General features: G+C 41.5%; 1 protein-coding gene across 5 annotated transcripts in view; it reads left to right on the top strand.

Moving 5' to 3' along the window:
• Window positions 1-19,049, top strand: part of DEUP1 (deuterosome assembly protein 1) — an 83,738-nt gene that overhangs the window by 741 nt on the left and 63,948 nt on the right. For 3 of the 5 annotated variants that reach the window (XM_039224825.1, XM_039224827.1, XM_039224826.1), the window contains exon 2: window positions 1,405-1,476. In XM_039224825.1, coding sequence (XP_039080756.1) covers window positions 1,448-1,476 — 29 coding nt within the window. In that variant the 5' untranslated portion in view covers window positions 1,405-1,447. Of the gene's footprint in view, window positions 1-199; window positions 286-1,404; window positions 1,477-12,175; window positions 12,272-19,049 lie in introns of those variants that run through there. The other 2 variants (XM_039224829.1, XM_039224828.1) reach the window with 2 other exon arrangements.

The raw sequence follows: 19,049 nt of genomic DNA, 5'->3' as shown, positions 1-19,049 counted from the left end.
CCCCCCCCCCCCGCTGCCGTGCCCATCCCCCTCCCCCTCCGCGGCGGCTGCGAGTTCCGGCCGCGTCCCCATGGCAACGAGTGGCGGCGCGAAGGGCGGGCGGCTGGCGGCGGGAGAGAGGCCCTAAAGGCCTCGGCGGCCGCGCGGCTGACAGCCCCGGGCGGCGGGAGCGCGGGAGCGCGGCTGCGGGCGGCGGGACCCCTCGGGGCGGGCCCGGTGGGCGGCGACCCCAGCGTTCCTGCTCCCGGGGCCTCAGACCTCTCGGGAGAGCGCGGCGCAGCGCAGGTAACCCGCCCCGGCCTCCAGGACCCGGTCTCCACCCCGACCCTAGCCCTCGCCGCTCCGCCGGGCCGGTCCCTGGGGGACCCCTGCTGGCCGGCTGGGGGTGCTGGGCGTGAACCCGGCTGGGTCTGGCGGGGGCGCGCGCCGGCGGGGAGGGTCGGGACGGTCTTGCAGAATCCAGAGCTGAGTCTCCCTGAACGCGCAGGTGTAGATTCTAGTTGTGTGGCCTTGGGCAAGTTCACCTAACTTGTCTGTGCCTCAGTTTCCCTGACGCTAAAGTGTGTCATCGGAAGAACCTGCACAGTTTCTCTACCCGCTCTGGTTTAGTTTTCATTCCCCATCTCTGCCGCTGGCCCCTCTGCTCCGCACACAATCCCAGAGCCTCTCTTAAATGTCTTTAATGTGGAAGTGACCTGAGCCCTGCAGTCTTCCTCGTCTACCATCTTGAATACTACTTATTTGACTTTAATTCAGTGATTTAGAGGGGTTGACGTTCTTTTCAATACTTTGGCAAGTTATCCTAATTTTTTAATTACAACTTTGTTGGCTGGGAAAATTTTTTTTTTTTTTTTTTTTTTTTTTTTTTTAGTTTAGGCAGGTACTAACAGGGTAAGCAGGTGTCCACAAAGCCACTGAGGAATTATAAGATTTATATCTTTATATTGATATAATATTTCTGTTATAAGATTTTATATATCTTAGCCTTTTTATCCTAAATCTCGTGGTATATGCATTCTAACAAACCCCAGAAAGGGCCAAAGAAAGAATTGACTCGAATAAAGGCAAACTTTTAGGGGACAAGGAAGGAAAATTTGAGAACATTTAGCTTTAACTCCTCCACAATGGGTATTCTGTGTGACTCATCTCATGTGATAAGCACTTTGCAAAGTACCTGGCAGCCAAGCTGTTGCTCAGTAAATAGTGAATGAATGCTCCTTTCAGTCAGTGCTACATCTTTCAACTCATCACTAAGGCAATGTCATAAATGCTTGGGGGGGGGGAGTTATAAAAAAAAAAAGGGCCCACATTTCCACATTTTGTAGAACCAAGAGCACTGAATGATTTGCCAATAGCAGAGTTTTTAAGCATTTTAGAAATCTAGATCATTTTTACCCTTAACAGATTAAAATCAAGAAACATAAACCAGAAGCTGCAGTTTCTTGACATGGAGAACCAAGCCAGTAATACAATGGGGTAAGTGTTGAAATTTTTCTGTTCATTAAGTTGGTACTTAACTATGCCAGAAACTTCCTGATGATACATGAATTTTGAAATTTGGTATTAATAGGAGGATGTACCAGTTACTTTTGGTGGGGAGGGAAATTCAAGTGATTCTAATTAAAGACCTATGGTATGAATCTTTTCAATTTTGACTATGGATCTGGACTCAAAAATCACCATTTTCCCATGTTTAGTGAGTTTTTACAGGGTTTTGGGATGACGGGTGTCCATGCAGGCCTCATACTCTTGGGTTTCCATAGGGCAGCGGCTCCTACCCAGACCACCCCTATCTTGCTGCACAGAGTGTCCCGGGCTTCCGTCTACACTTGCCCTTAAGGCCAAACTCAACACTTAAACATAGCCTCAAAACAGATCTCTTAAGCATAGAGAACAAACTGGTGGTTACCAGAGGGCTGGGGGCAGGGGGAAGGGATGGCGAAATAGGTGAAGAGGATTAAGAGCGCACTTCTCATAGCGAACACTGAGTAATGAATAGGATTGTTGAATCACCACATTGTACACCGGAAACTCTTATAACACTGTAAAGTATACTGGAATTAAAATAAAAAATTACTAAAACAAAACAAAAAAAAAACAGATTTGTCTTCTAAAACAACAAGAAGAATGGGATATTTTACCAAAGTCTCATGAGGAGATAAGGAATAGAATCTGTACAGCATGCACCATTGTAAAAAAATAAATTCCCTTTCACAAATATCTGTCCCTGACCCTTCCCTGCCACCGTCAGCTCAAAGGTATCTCTTCCTATTGTTTCATTAGTCAACTGGCCACTGGCCGACTCCAGAGCTGCGGGACCGGTGAGGGGCGAACTGGGGAGGGACGGTGGAGGAGTGATACTGGAGTGCCTAATCTGGACTGACTGACTTGCACTAGTTAGACCACACCAGGTGGTTATTCTGCTCTGACCATGACCTTGATGTCAGGCTAAAGGAAGGCTGCCCAAGTCCACGTAAAAACAGCCATCAGTTTTGTAAATCCTACTGTATACTTCTTCTTACAACAGCCTTGCTGGGTACTGTTCTCATTTTACATCTAAGAAAATTTAGTGCGTTTGAGTATAGGCTGCGGTCTTGCCGTGAAGAGGCCACAACATTCAGTGGTTTAAATAAGGCTAAAGTCTATTTCTGTTTCATGAACAAGTTTAGGGATAAGCAGACCAGGGCTGGTTAGGCAGCCCCGCCACCCTCACTACCTGATTTTTCATCTCTGGACCCAAAGTGATAGCTTCAGCAATGACCACTGTGCTCCTGCCAGAGGGAAGGGGTAAGGGCAAGGGGAGAATTTGGTTCCTTTTTGGAATGTGCCCCTGAAGGAGCAGGCCTCACGTCTAGTCGTTTGCCCTTGGCCAGAGCTACAGCTAGCTCTCAGGAAGGTTGGGAAGTACAATCTCTAACTGAGCAGTTCTATGGCCAGCTAAAGTTTAGGTGAGAAAAGGAAGAAGAATGGATATTGGTGGACAGTTAGCAGCCTCTGCCACATTTCTGAGCTCAGACAGGTAGAAAGAAAGAGAAATAAAGCAGCAGCTTTCCCCAGAACATACAACTGGTTAGTGGAGAAGGGAGGATTTGAAATCAGATAGGTCTGGCTCTAATCCCGGCATCCTTTGCTATGTTGGAAATGGGTGGCAGTGAGATGTGGAGGCGGCCTGTTCAGTATCTGTGGCAGAGTCAGGTTAGGTTTCTGGATTGAGCAGGTGTTAGGTCCCGGATGTGATGATGGCACTGGGAGCTTAGATTCAGACTGAAGGTCTCAGACCTAAGGTTGGGTACCAGATCTGAGGCTGTGGAGACTGCTGTTTCTCTTCATTCATTCTTTCGGGGGGAAAGTGTAGAAAATTGAATGTGTGGCAAGCACAACACTGAGTCTTCTGGTTCATACAAAGATCATTAAGAAACAGACCTTAAACAACTTAGAATTTAGTAGGGAACCATAGAGCTTGTATAGTGTAATTGCAAACCAGAAATGAATGAGAATTGCTAAATGTTTCCATGAGCAGGAACCCTACTTATCCCCACAGACACGGGACCAGACATTGTCTACCATGGCCTACGAAGCATGGAGGGTCAGGTTGACGTTGCTTCTGTCCCTCATGGTGTTGAGAAATATGTAAAAATCTAGATAGTAAAGACAGTAAAACTTCACTGGGGCATGTTACAGAGCTAATCAAACCATGTCGCCTACATATGGTAATATTTTGTGGTACAACCTTCATTTAACAAATATTTATCTAGAGTCTACTGGGAGCCATTGATTGGTGTAAGCACTAGGAAAAGGGCAGTGAACAAAACAGAGCCCGCTCCTCCAAGGGTCAGAGGGAGTCATTAACATGTTCCCTACGGCGACATGAAGAGAACTAAAGCAGGCTAAAGATGAGAAGATGAATGAAATGGTCAAACCAGCCTTCCCTGCCAAGGTGACATTTGAACAAAGATGATATTGGGCAAAGAGCGTCCCAGACAGCAGGAACAGAATGTGTGAAGGCGTAAGGTGGGCGTTTTTGCACAGAATATTTGTTGGGTGAATTTTCCTCCGACAGCTGGCTTACAACAGGGTTTGGTTTTCATTTTAAATCTATGATTTCCCCTAATTATAGGTGTTTGTATTTGTGCTATCATAATCAACCTAAACTCCTTCTAATCAAAACAGCCATGTTTGAGTTTGTCCTTTTTATTTTTTTTCAGAGTGTGTGCCCAGAACATAAACAATTATAAATGAACAAATGATCTATTTCTATTTGAGCAAGAGAATCGTGTCAACATTTTGCTTGGTTTCTGCTTCCTTATTAATTTCTACTCTTATTAACTTGTCCTTCTTGGATTTATTTTACTTCTTTTGTTCTCCGGATTTTTGAGTTGAAAAATATGGTTCGGTTATTTTTATGATTTCTGAATTTAATGACTTCCTTAAGTAATAAAAGCCTTTAGAGCTCAAGTTTCTCCTGAACACAGCTCTGCTGTGAGGCCATTGTATTGGTGTTTCCACTCTCATTTTCCAAATAAATTGCCTGTTATTTCAACTTTGATTTCAGTTTGACTAATTTGAGATACTTAAGACATGAAAGTTGTGAGGGAGGGATTAATTATATTTTTATAACTATTCCTTTCTAATCTCCCTACCACCATGGTCACAGTCTATGGCCTGTGTGATATTTCACTTTCATTAGAGTGTTCTGATAGTCCCTTTCATGATCAGTTACTATAAATGTCCTTTGGTCATTTGAAAGCAAATGTATATCCTGTATTGGTTAAGAAAAAAGGTTAAAAAAGTTATACATAGGTCATCAAACCTTTTTGTTATTTAAATTATGTTTTTCAAATCCATTATTACCTTGCTTTTTGTTTATTTGATCTATCATATTTTACGAAAAATCTTCACCATAATCATGGTTTTGTCCAATTCTTATAGTTCAAATAGTTTTTGTTCTACATATTTCAGTGTTCTGTTTATTGAGGTTCATGGATATTATATCTTCTTGATATATTATGTGATTTAGCTTTATAAAATAACTCACAAATATAAGTTAATGTATTTTGTTGTTGTTGTTTAAATTCTACTTTGCCTGATATTGATATTGTCATCTCTGTTCTGTTCTTAATTTATTTTAGTCTGTAATATCCTTGTTCATCCCCTTTGTAATAGAAGAAACTCCGTCGTTTCCTTTCTGTGTGGGGAGAAACTCAGCTCTTCCCTACTAAGTCTTCCCTGTGTGCCTCCTTTACCTTCACAGAGAACCCTTCACTTCTGACGCCCTGGTCACCAAATGCATGGAGGTTTTCCCTGCACCAAGCCATTGTCTGTGACTCCAGCTGGGTGTCTATTATTTAACTCATTTCTGACACTGTCTACCTGGAGATAGCATGTGATCACACAGGTTAGAGGCTCAGTCCCACGTGACTGCTCCTCCTGCTACATCAGATGCCAGTAACAAGCCCAGGTTGTCACCTGTGCTCTGACCAAACTGGCAATAGGTTCCAATGACCCCCACCTTGGGCTCATGCCTTTGCTAGAATGACTCAGAGAACTCAGGGAAACACGTTAACCAGGATAAAAGGTACAGACGAACAGCCAGATGGAAGAGAGGCGTAAGGCAAGGTACGTGGTGTCCCAGGTGTGCCACCCTCCCAGCGCTTCCTGTGTTACCAACCCAGAAGCTCTCTGGACCCCGTACTTTTGGGATTTTTATGGCGGCTTCATCATGTAAGCATAATCGGTCATTAACTTCATTTACAGCCCTTCTTCCTTCTCAAGAGAATGGAAGGTGGGATGAAAATTCCAAGCTTCCAACCATGGCTTAGTCTTTCCAGTGACCAGCTCTCATCTCATCAGCTTTCCAGTGACCAGCCCAAATCTCCTCATTAGAATAAAAGGTACTCCTATCACGCAGGAAATCACAAAGGTTTCAGGATCCTTGTGTCAGGAACCAGGGTCAAAGAGCAAATATCAGAACAAAACACACTCCTAGTGCTCTTATCACTTAGGAAATGACAAGGGTTTTAGGAGTTCAGTGCCAGGAATCCGGAATAGACACCAATATATAGTTTCTATTATCTCATTGCCTTGTTTTCAATCTTATTTATATCATATTGTGTCTCTTGTAAATTAGCATATGGTTAGATTTTAAAAATACCTCATTGGAGGGTCTTTGACATGAAAAAGAGGATTTTATGATCATTAATATGCTAACATTTGACCACCGTTTTGATTTCCCAAAATCTGCTATTCTGAGCTACTTTTCTTTTTCTTCATTTTCTGTTAGAAGTTTTACATCCTATTTTATAAGTTGTCAATGAACACTTTGGAAAAACTTTCTAAATCTGGGTTTCTCTTTTGGCATCCTGAATTTTAATTGTATCTTTGACTTCCCTCATCCTTTTCTCTCTTTTAAGACTAAACTTTAGTAGTGCCTGTGCTTCCCCTTTCCTTTATCTCACCTCCAAAAAGTAATCTGGATTTCTAGTTACTGATCGCTATTAATTCATACATAAATTTTTACATATAGGATAATGTTAATTACTATTTTATTCCATTATTATTTTAGAATCCTTTCTTAATGGCTCTAAGTTTGCATTGCTTATTACTATTGTTTGTATGCAAAATCTTCCCTGTGCTTAAAAAATTTTTTAATGTTCATTTTTGAGAGAAAGAGAGAGAGTGCAAGCAGAGGAGGGGCAGAGAGAGAGGGAGACACAGAATCTGACGCAGGCTCTAGGCTCTGAGCTGTTAGCACAGAGCCTGACACCGGGCTTGAACCCATGAACCTCGGGATTATGACGGATGCTTAACCAAATGAGCCACCCAGGCACCCCTCCCTGTTCTTAATTTTTAAAAAGTTTTGAATTCATTTTATTTCACTGAAGTACTTCCTTAGGTAATCTTTTCATAAAAATGAACATGGGTGATATACTTCTGAACTTCTTACACGTCCAAATGTCTTACTTATACTCTTAATACAGGGACTCTGTAACCTTGTCTCATTGTCTGGAAGCATTGAGTGTTGCAGAGGGAAAATCCAATGCCAGTCTTTCGGGTCCACCCCTCCTTCCTTTTTAAACCCCCCCCCCCATCTTGTATATATCTGAAAGTCTGTAGGATTGGGGGTTTTTTATAGTATTTTTTTAAGTTTATTTTTATTTGTTTTGAGAGAGAGATAGAGAGTGAGCGGGGGAGGGGCAGAGAGAGACACATACTCTCAAGCTTGCTCCACACTGTCAGTACAGAGCCTGATGCGGTGCTTGAACTCACTAACCCTGAGATCATGACCTGAACAGAAATCAAGAGTCGGATGCCTAACCAACTGAGCCACCCAGGTGCCCCGTTAGGATTTCTTTTTATCCTTGGAATTTACAAGTTTCCTGGGATAATTTTCTAGGTATGGAGTCTTCCACAATAACCCTTCACTGCATTTGGTGAACATTTTTACACTAAGGATTCAAATCTCTTCAACTCAGTGACATATTGTTCTATTTCTTTGATTAGTAATTCTCCACTATCTTGTTTCATTCTCAGCTCCTAGAAGGATTATATCTTTCTTTGCCCTCATAATTTCCATTGTTGTCCTTTGTGCTCTATGTCCTGGAGGAATTTCTTGAGTTTTCTCTTTTATTTCAGCACCAATTACATTGTTTTTACTGCCTCTACCGAGATCTTTAGTACTGGCAACCATGTTTTATTTCCAAGAACTTCTTTTTTATATGGCTCTTTCATTCTGCCTTTTACATAGGATAAAACAATTTTGTTTTATCAATGCAATTTGCCCTTGACTTTTCTTAAAAATATGAATAAGAGGTATGTGAAATTATCTCTTATATCAACTCCTTTGCAATCGGTCTGTCTGGGGCTGTGGCTCTGGTGTAGTTCTCCACATCCTTCAATTTGTGCTCGCCCAGGCCCTAATAACTGCTTCACAGCCCATCCTTTCTCCCGGCCCCTGCTCCTCTAAAAGGGAAACTAATTCAGTTTTCTGAAGAAATCTGGACACCAACTATAGTGCAGCTGCAACTCTCTGAGGGCTTAGCACAGCCACCAGCCAAGATGTTCTACAGTGTATCTAAGACTACTAAAACTCACGTTTAGTAAACTTTGATGGGCATTTCTAAATAGGAATTACACAAATGCATTGAAAATCCTAAGGTCAACACAATATTTTATATAGAGTCCCCAAATGTATGAATTCTGGAACATTGCTTTTAAAAATGTTTCTTTCCCTGTACAAGTGGATTCACATATAATGAATTACTTCTTTAAAATCTCTCTTCTAGGGGCGCCTGGGTGGCTCAGTCAGTTAAGCTTCTGACTTTGGCTCAGGTCATGATCTCGTGGTTCATGGGTGCGAGCCCCGCATCAGGCTCTGTGCTGACAGCCAGCTCAGAGCCTGGAGCCTGTTTCAGATTCTGTATCTCCCTCTCTCTCTGACCCTCCCCTGCTCATGTGCTCTCTCTCTCTCTCTCACACACACACAAACACACACACACACACACACACACACACACACACACAAATAAATAAAACATTAAAAAATTAAAAAATAAAATAAAATATCTTTTCTAAGGGCAATTGGTTAAGCACCTGACTCGACTTTGGCTCAGGTCATGCATGGTCTCACGGTTCATGAGATCAAGGCCCCACATGACTTGAACTCTGCACTGACAGCCCCCGAGCCTGCTTGGGATTCTGTGTCTGTCTGTCTGTCTGTCTGCCTGTCTCTCTCCCCCTCCTCTGCTCACACTCTCACTCTCAAAATAAATAAATAAACTTAAAAATATATAGATCTTCTAACTAAAAAAGAAGGTTTGTCCTGATCTTTCTTCACTTAGTCACATATGTATGTAATTTAAGAAGTCACTTGGTTCTTAATCACTGTAATCAAAACCCAACAGTCTCCTGTTCTCTCTCCCCAGAGGCCATTCTTTTGGCTGAATTTTTTGGCATTTATCTCTGTATCTCTAAATAACATGCTTTTCTTGCTACTTCTTGATTTTTTCCAGTTTTAGGCATTATCTGTTGACATCCACAGTGGTTATTTTTCCTGCCTCCACTACCTCATCCCCACCACACACATGGTCACATACACATATATACACATGGTCACATACAGTCTCTCTCTCTCTCTCTCTCTCTCTCTCTCTGTCACACACACACACACACACACACACACACACACACACTTCCCTTTCTTCCATCATCCTCTCAATACACCTTAAGTTTGGTTGGATCAGTATTCTGTTTGCCTCGCTATGGCTTTGTAAATGCTCTTCACCTTTGAGCGATAGCATACTGGAAGGACACTTCCTTTCCTGTATAACATTCTGTTTTCTCCCGGAATGAACTCTAGCATCTTAACTATAATTTTTTTCAAGTTTTCTCTTCTGCCTAATTTTCTTCAAAAAATCACTTTCTGTTTGTATCTGACCAAGTTGGTTGAACTGCTTTCCTCAAGTGTCTGTGATTCCCTGACTGCTCTCCCCTGTGTAAGAAGGCAGCGTCGAAGCTGACCTGAAGCTCCGGTGGACATGGGCAGGGCTTGTGGATGGGATTTCACCACTTGTCATCAGGCTAGTCTCTTTCAGTGTCTGTCTCAGGCTGATCAGATTCTAGAGAGCGCTCTTCTAAATTCTCCTACTTAGAGGGTGTAAGTTGGGCTACCAGCATTTACCCTCTACCTAGTTGGATTGCTTCTTGGCCTTCTCTACTCTTAGCTCCCATTATTTTTGTGCTCATAGGTTAAAAATATCCCTTTGCTTTATTTTAGTAGAATTTGGGAAGGGAACAAAATGTTTATGTTCATCCATCTTTGACCAAAAGCCTCATTTTTCTCTACTAAGTCATTTGCTCTACTTCTATTCTGTAACTTCTATCTTAGCCATTGATCTCGTTCATAGAATCTTATCAAATCCTTCCTAAAACTCTGCTGCCTGATCTGCCAATTTTTTAAATCTGCCATGAAAGTCATATTTTCAAGGAACCAAGACAGATGGATATTAAAGCATAACTTCTCACATCTAATTCAGAAAAAATCCTTTAAAGCACTACTCTATGTGTGCATCTTTCTTAACCTTTAAAATGTTCTTTCCCTCTGAGAAATATTAATTCCTAATCACAACTTTACTTCCCAGTTTCTTAGTTTAATACGGTTTTAATTATAATTTGTGAAATAATTCTACTCTAAGTCAATATATTGCTGGTTTAATAACTTGTAGTATTCTTTTTGCACATTGAAAATTCTTTTTAATTTGATTGTCTCTTGCCTTCTGAATGGCCCAGACTCTACCCCCATCATTCTCCCTCCACCTTTATCCCCAGCCACACCTAATCTTTTCCAGAGTAATCAAATTTGACAAGTTCTAGTTTCTAATTTCTCTGCAGAAGAAGCAAAGTGAAGTAGATCTGGGGTAAAATCCTGATATGTCAAACTTTTAAAATGTTAGCACGGTGCTTAGTGATTGTAGGAATTCACTGAGTGGTTTGAAAGGGAGGAAGAGACTAGGAAGGAAGTTGAGAAGGGAGGAAAAGAGGGAGAGAGGGAGAGAGCAAGGAAGGAAGGAAAGGAAGGGAAAGATTCCTTTGAGAGACTAATGAAGCTGCTACCAAGTTTAGGCAAAGAACAAAAATACACCATGTAGGATACATTTGTACATACTTGTATAGGACAATATTTATGAGAGGTCAGTTAAGTTAGTTACACATTATTTTTAAAAAGAAAAAAGAAAAGCAATGATATGAGCATACGCAGGCATGTACATCGTAGACTAAGCACACTTGCTGTGTAAAATGGGAAGGCACTGGAGGGTTTGAGCAGAGCAGTGACATTTTTGGACTTAGTGTTTTAAAAGGCTTATTCTGGTTGCTATGTCGAGAACAGACTGTAGCAAGGCAAGAACAGAAGGGATAGACAGCCTAAGCTGTTGCAGTATTCAAGTGGAAGATGATGGTGATTTGGATCAGGCTGGTAGAGGTAGACATAATAACAAATGGGTATTTTTGACAGAAGAGCTGATAATATTTAGAGGTTATGGTTTAGATGTCTGGTGTGCAAGGAAGAAATGGGCAAAGGATGATCCAAAGGCTTTCACCCACCATTTGGAAGGATAAGATGGTCGTTTGTTAAAATAAGGAAGGTTAGAGAAAGTACAAGCTTGGTTTGAGATGCCTGTTGTACATCCAAGTGAAGATGTCCAATAATTAGCTGTATGTACAAGTCTACATGTATCTTTCTGCTTCCTCACTCTCAGTGTGTGGCTTTATGGTTTGTGGTCTCCTTATGATTGCTAGATGGCTGAACCACCTCAACCATCACATCTGCTTTCCAGAATGAGAGCAGAGGAAGGGCAATGGGTAAAAACAAAAGAGCACATGACAGCATTTTATGTTGGCTTCTGTAGGTAGCCCCTAAGACAAAGATTTGGAGACAAGTACTTTATTTGGGATATGAAAAATGTATTTTATTAGTTTTCTATGACTGCTGTATAACCACCTTGGTGGCTTAAAACAACCAAAATGTATTCACTCACAGTTCTGAAGTCCATAAATCCAAAATCAGTATCACTCGGTCAAAATCAAGGTATCTAGAGGGCTGCATTCCCTCCAGATGCTCTAGAGTAATTTTTGTTCCTTGCTTCTTCCACCTTCTGGTGGCTTCCAGCATTCCCTGGCTTATGGCCTCATCTCTCTGATCTTTAAGGCCAACATCTTCACATCTCTCTCTGGTTCATCTTCATATCCCTTCTCCTGTGTGTGTCAAATCTCCCTCTGCCTCTTTCTCAGAGCCCACCCAGATAATCCAGGATAATCTCCCCATCTCAGTGTCTTTAACTTATGCAAAGACCTTCCTTCTAAGTAAAGTAGCATTTACAGGTTCAAGGGATTCAGACTTGATGTCTCTAGGGGCCATTCCCCCCACCCCCTGCCCTATGACCTATGGGAATAGGGAAGTGAAACAAGGGCTAATTATAAAACCAGTTATCACTCAGGGTGACTGGAAATCCTTATAAGGAAACTCTGGAACCCAGTATAAAGCACACACACACCCCCTCCCCCCAGAATTATTTCATCCAAGGAGCAAATGTGTGTGTATACACCGGTAACTGACAGTCATTGGTTGAAGATTGCTCCTGTGAGGGCTTCAGTTTCCTGTTACTTCTGGCCTGTCACACAGGTAGCAAAGAGAAGACTCTCCAGTGGCAAGAGAAGGCACTCAGGCAACGAAATGCGGGTTCTGTCCCCTGGAAATCAGGCCGAGTGCCCCCAGGTGGTAAGTGTGAGGGGTGCCTAGAACACCAACAGCAACTACTGTGGCTCTCCTTTAAATAGCCTCGTGGCAACTTCCACTTACATTTCACAGGCCAGATTTTGTTATGTGGCCATGCCTAGCTCCAGGGGAGACTGGCAAATGTAGCTGAGTTTTCATCTGGACACATTTCCACTCTGAGTAACATTGGAGGTCTGTTATGGAAGACAGGAAGGGTGGACGTTGGGTAGACAACTAGCCATGGAGGAGATAAGAATGCGATCAGACAAATAACAAGACTCAGAGCAGGACTGTATTACTGGATATGGTGAGAAGTAGTCAGAATTGTGGGTACATACTGTGAAGCAGCAGTGCCAATAGAACTGTTGTTCCGGGGTTTGAGAGAAACACAAATCTCTGCTCCAGAGGGTTTTTATCCTGCGCAGTGGCTTCAGTTAGAGCAAGTGGACTGGAGTGAGAGCAGGTCTGTGGTGCAGGGGGTCGAGTGCTCTAATTTGAACATGTGAGGTTTGGGATTCCCATGGAGGTTCTGTGGGCTATTGAATGGCAGTTGGATATAGAAGTCTATAGCTCAGAATCAGGCTTTAGGTAGAGATCTGGAAGTTATATCAGAACAAGCCGGCATTAGAAGGCTCATTTCCCACATTCAGGAAACCATATTTTTCCTATTTTCCTAACATTGGAAAACCAGATTTTATCGATATATGCCCAATTCTTTGCTGTTGGGACGCAGTGAAATAGCTGGCTCTAATTCTATATAGCAAAAGGGTTAAATGACTATCCTCATGGGTACTAACACTGCAGCCTTTCACCAGATAGACCTTTTAGCAAGAGGGAATTTTAATTGTCCTCGAGATTGGCTTATAGAATTCAAACTAATGCATATGTAGTTTATTATTCATTGTACTATGGTTATGTGTATTAATATGAAATAATACTTCAGGTATATAAGTTTATGAGGATAGTGAAGTTACTTGTGCTTCTAGAGACTTATAAAAATCACCCTGAAGAAAGGGGGTTGGTGCTTGCTAATATGTCACTTTTTACATCATTCCATCTGTGAGCCAAGATGTTACTAAGAAAATGAATAGTCATTATAGAAAAAGTTTCACGAAAAAATTTGTCTGTAATATAGGTGTTTAAAAGATCCTCCATTCTTTTTGGAACATAAAAGTATGTTTTATATTTGCATATACCTAGAATTCTGATGAAACATTGATAGGGAGTCAGAAGCCATCACATTGCATTTTATTTCTATAAATGTCTTTCTTTGATGATTATGATGAAGGCCTTTAAAAGTACTTCTAATCATGCTTTTTAGGAATAACAGGATTTATACCTCCTCTACATACCAACATTAAGCTTATTACAGATGAGGGAGAAGAATGGACTGAATATGAACCACCATCTCAAATATGCAGTAAAAAATAAGCATTGTAACACTGCTAAGTCAGCACACACTAATGATGACAGTAAATAGCGTTTTTTGGACAACAAGAAAAGTACTTGAGAAGAGCTCTTTTTAGCTATAATTGGTAACTAATTTTGAACAAGGGCAACCGTGAAGTTCTGATCTAGGAGTCACAAAGTAGAAGTCTTTCACTTTACAGTTTTAGGAGGAACAGTTGACTAACAAGCAGGCAGACATCACAGACACGTCTGTGAAAGTGGGTTCTGGGACTTCTGGGGGTTCTCCCATTTGGCCCTTCTTACGTTTCTAGTGTGGTACGGTACTTGAGGTGTGGAGTAAGAATGGGGTCTCTGAGCCACCCAGAAAGGTTAAAGTATACTGGGATAGCCAGATATATAGCGATAGACCCAAGTCAAATAATATGTGACTGCATTTTTGGATGTGTATCATGAAAATATTTTAGAAAAATGAAGACCCAATATGATTGCTCCTCAACTTTTTGAAGACCGTTTTCTTAGACTATTCCATAGTCTCCTCTTTCTCTTCTGTCTGTGCTTTCTTTCCTCATTTCCTTCCCTTCCTCCATGATGATTCCCATATTTGTTTTTTAAACCCGCTTTTCTCTCTTTCGAGCTAAAGATCCATTTCTATTCTGCTATCTATCTATGTCCCACAATGAACTCAGTTTTTTTTATAGACTTGTTTATCCATTTCTGTTTTCCAGTTTGATGATGGGTAGATAAACCCTACATCCCAGTTTGCCCAGAGCAATCACTGCTTTATACCTATCGTCCTGGCATGATTATCATTAGTGCCCCCTTTCACTTTCAGAATTGTCCTAGTTTGGATAATCAATCATACGGTCACCATGTAGCAGGATTCTCACACAGTGTCATGACACCGAGGCTTTTCTTTCCAGGAAGCAACTTTATTCTTGCCGGCACTGCTCAGTTGGGTTCTAACCCAAAGAACTGAGCCCCAAACACCATGTGACAGAGTCCTTTATATATGTTTTATTTCTTTGTCTCCCATATATGGTAACACACAAACATGCAGTCTGATTAAGTGGTCTTATGTTTCAAGGTCATGAGGGATGTTGTCACGTATGCGTTATAGCCAGGTCGCCTTGAGGTTTTTTTCCTTTCCTTAGGGACGGGACCCTACCACAACCATAGCCATCTGATGAAGGTCTGCCCTTATAAGAAGCAGTATGTAAACCTATATATGAAAGGACTTTGGGGTAATATACATGTCCATGGAGACTGGGTGGATTGTACCTGATGGACATCCATGGACATTTATGTTACTCCAGCTCTTTTTACTTGGAATGAGACTCCACATTCCATTCCCCTGTCCCTTCCAACACACTGGCCACTACTACCTCAATTTATATCATCACCTTTCTATTTTGCTCTCTTCATCTTTAAATTTGATATCCTGGTATTTTGACTCTAGTCTCCTTAGACTGGTACATCACCCTGCAAGTCTCAGTGTGCCCCTTCCTTCTGGCTTAAGACATCAATCCTCTGGGTTCCTAGGTGGCTCAGTCGGTTAAGTGTCTGACTTTACCTCAGGTCATAATCTCACAAGTCATAGGTTCGAGCCCGGCATCGAGCTCTTCACTCTTAGCTCAGAGCCCACTTCAGATCCTCTGTCTCCCTCTCTCTGCCCCTCCCCTACTTTCTGCTTCTCTCTTTCTCTCTCTCTCTCTAAAATAAACATTAAAAAAAGAAAAAAGACTTCTGTCCTGACCCCAGAATTCTTTTCTTGTGAATTGCTACCAAGGATAAACCCAATAGTGAGGGTCACGGTTTGTGTGTCTCAAGGTATCAGATACAATCCACCCAGTCTCCAAAGCTGAAAGACTTGGAAGACGTTTTTCTTTTTTAGCGCCTCATTTAACTTTTCTAAAATAGGAATAATAAGTCCTACTTTATGGGACATTGTGAGGATCCAGGAGAGCAAGAACAAGAAAGTAATTAGCATAGTGTCAGTCAGCATTTGACTAAAGGAAGAAATGAAAATATAAATAATGTTAGTGCTCAGCTCTGTGAAGAAGGCTAAACTAAGCCTTTTGTATTTTATTTTAAAGTTCTCTAGATTTAGGAGCAAATATTGATGATGTTGAGATAGCTCAACAGCTCCTAATTATCTCTGAAAAACTGAAGAAGGGAAGACATCCTAGATGATGAGACAATTGAATTTCAAAAGGGAATATTAAATTTGACAGAAAGCTGAGTTTAGTATAAGCCTGAGTTTGACTAAATCTTCAGTAATACTCTGGAAGGAGTTGTGGGTGGTCTGAGAGCATCCAGAAGAAGCAATGGCCACCAGGACTCAGCAGGGACATGCCCTGACCACTGCAGTCGAGATCAGCCTTGGCTCACAGGGCTCATATGCTGGTGCGTCCACGAGCATATTGACAGAATTTGGACTTTGCCATGATATTTTACAGGGCTTTTCATGACATTTTTATGGGGGGGGGAGAGAAATAATTGTAAGGTTAATTAAATGGATTAGAAACTGATTATAAGAAAAATAATCATCGGATCCCTGTCACCCTGAAGAGCTTTGAAGCTGCCATAGAGCTCTGTCCTCCATCTTGTCTTTCATGACATTTTACAGTCACTTGTATGGAGAAAAAAAAAACATTTATATATAAAACAAATAATGCTTCTCAAATCCACAGCTGACACAAAACAAGGAGGTATAGTGAATATATTTTCTGTCAGAAACAGGATCCCAAAATATAAGCTCTTTTGCGAAGGCTTCTGTGGTAACCCATCCCAAATCTGCATTCAGTAGCCCCTCCTTTCTAGTCCCAAAAGAGCTGCATGTATTTGTCAGTCTCTTGTTGTGCCTGCCGTGCAAGTGTCTCTGTGCAGGCAGCAGGTCTCGTGTCTCTGTCTTCCCAGTTCCTCATCCAGTGGGCAGCAGTTGCTGAATGAATGCTTGCTTCATTAAAGAACCAGGGTTAGGGATGCCTGGGGAGCTCAGTGAGTTGACTGACTCTTGATTTCAGCTCAGGTCACGATCCCAGGGTCATGGGATCGAGCCCCATGTCAGGTTCTGCATGGATCATGGAGTCTGTTTAAGATTTTCTCTTTCTCCCTCAGCCCTTCTCCTCTGCTCGCATGCACGTGCTCTGTCTCTCTCTCAATTAAAAAAAATAAAGGACCAGTGATAGCAACCCACATTGAGAAGCTAAAACTCACACACTGAAATTTAATAAGGATACATATAAACCCCTTTCCTTGGAACACCCCCCCCCCCCCCCCAAGGACAAAACAAGTGCGAGATAGCGGTATTATTTGTAGCATGTGTGAAAAAAATGTTTGGACCAAAAAAAAAAAAAACCCCAAAAACAAAAAACAAAAAAAACAAACAACCTCACCATGAAATGGTATAATATCATGGCTTTGCCCTTCCCCCTCTCAGATTCAAAGCAAGAGTGATCTTCATCTGCTTGACTAAAAGTATATATAGCACCGAAAACAAAAGGATGTGAGAGTCCCTCTCTAAACTGATTAGATGGTACCTAGGGTATTACATTAATCTTCTGAATGGTACATTTCAAGGGGGAAGTCAACACAGGAACTTGTTCAGTGGAGGGTCTTACCATTCACTTTTTCATACATTCAACAAATGTATGTTAAGCGTCTTGTATTCTCTAGGTAGTACACTAGGTAGTGAGTGGTGGAGAAAAAAGAAATCTCTAGGAGCGATTGAAGGAAATAAAGATACTTGTGGAAATAAAGACTACCCAAGTGAGAACAACTGAAGCCTATTTATTGAAAAGTTGCTATAGCAAGGAAGTCAGCAACCAGCACTTGCGTCCGGCAGAGACTCGACGGCAAGGTGGGAAAGCTTCACAATGAACAAAAGAGAAGGCTTCACGTATGGTCTCCTTATATGCAGGTGGTTGGCACAGGGAAACTGGAGGCAGGATTAGTAGAAGCGGGGCATCCTGTGTGATCGGTTTGGAGAGCATGTTTGGTTTTCACCAGTTGGTCCTGAGTTGGAAGTAGGGGGAAAAATTAAGGCAGCTGTCAGTCATTGACCAAGTCCTGACAATTCTAGGACTGCTCCTGTAGAGGTTGTGGGTGAGAGCCTGTTATCGTAGGTTCTGGCCATTCTCTGAATGTTCAGTATCTACTATCGAATGCTGAGAAAACTTGGAAGAACCCAGAGGTACACCGGGAGCTGTATTTGACATATTGATAATTATATTCAAGTACAGTTAGCCTACTATGTTGAAAAGCCATTTGTTCTGTATGGTTCTGGTGGATCAAATTAGAAGTGGATGTAAAAGCTCTTTGATATAAGAAAGAACTTTAAAGAACTCATTGCTATCTAGATGCAATCTCAGACCGTGGTGACCTGGTCAAGGAAAAATTCAGATCGAGGCTGGATGACCTCTTGGCAGTGATATTGCAAAACAGATCACAAACCCTAGCTTGCACCAGAATCGCTTCATATCTGTGTCAGCGATGCAGAATCTCGGGCTCAGTTGTAAACCTCCTGAATCTGACCAGTGGGGCATCATAGAAGATGCTCTTAAGACTGTGAAAAGTTTGCAAACACTGGATGGTAGTTGTAAAACTCCCTTCACCTTGAGTCTAATATCCTAATTGTACAGCATAGTCATAATCAAGAAAGAAACCTTTCACTCATTTATTTAACAATATCGATGAGCAGCTTACATTACTTTCTTTCAGCCACTCTGCTTCAGCCTACATTTCAATTCCATCAGCGTGGTGCAGCCCTACCTGTCAAGGAGATAGTGAAGAGAAGAGTTCACTTGTTCATTTTTCAAAACTTTATTGAGTATCTGCTGTGCACTGGAGCACTGTGCTAAGCTCCAGGGAGATGGTGATGAGAAGGACTGATACAGCCCTTTTGCTTTCAGAGCTCACAATAGCAGAAAAAAACAGATTGTATTTATAATAAAAGGTGATACATGTTGTTATGAAAATAAAACAGTGTGAAAAGTTTTCATTCTGTTGTTTTTCCCCACATCATAACTCCAATTAAAATCCCATCAACTTTCTTATAGAGGAATCAGTACTTCCTTTCCTCAGTTTTGTGTTAGGTTTTAAGTAAAAGTGGGAGAGCCTTTGGGCCTTAGTCCAGGAATTCTAGAAGACTTTAGAATGGTACTTTGTACTTAAAAGCTCTCTGATGTCAAAACTGGTGAATTTGCTGTTGAATAGATCAATCAAAGTGATATCCCATGTTCAGGTTGACTGGGCATTTTAGAAAAGTGATTCAGGAAACTCTTAGTTCTTTGGGTTCTAATACCTGTTTCTAACCCTATTGCAATGGAACTAATTTATGCTATATGTTTCAAGCAAGTTCTTATTCAAAGCA

Source organism: Hyaena hyaena, unplaced genomic scaffold, assembly GCF_003009895.1.
Source record: "Hyaena hyaena isolate Hyena2069 unplaced genomic scaffold, ASM300989v1 scaffold_1781, whole genome shotgun sequence".
NCBI lineage: Eukaryota > Metazoa > Chordata > Mammalia > Carnivora > Hyaenidae > Hyaena > Hyaena hyaena.
Note: the sequence above shows the minus strand (reverse complement) of the source record. Positions and strands in the feature narration are given on the sequence as shown.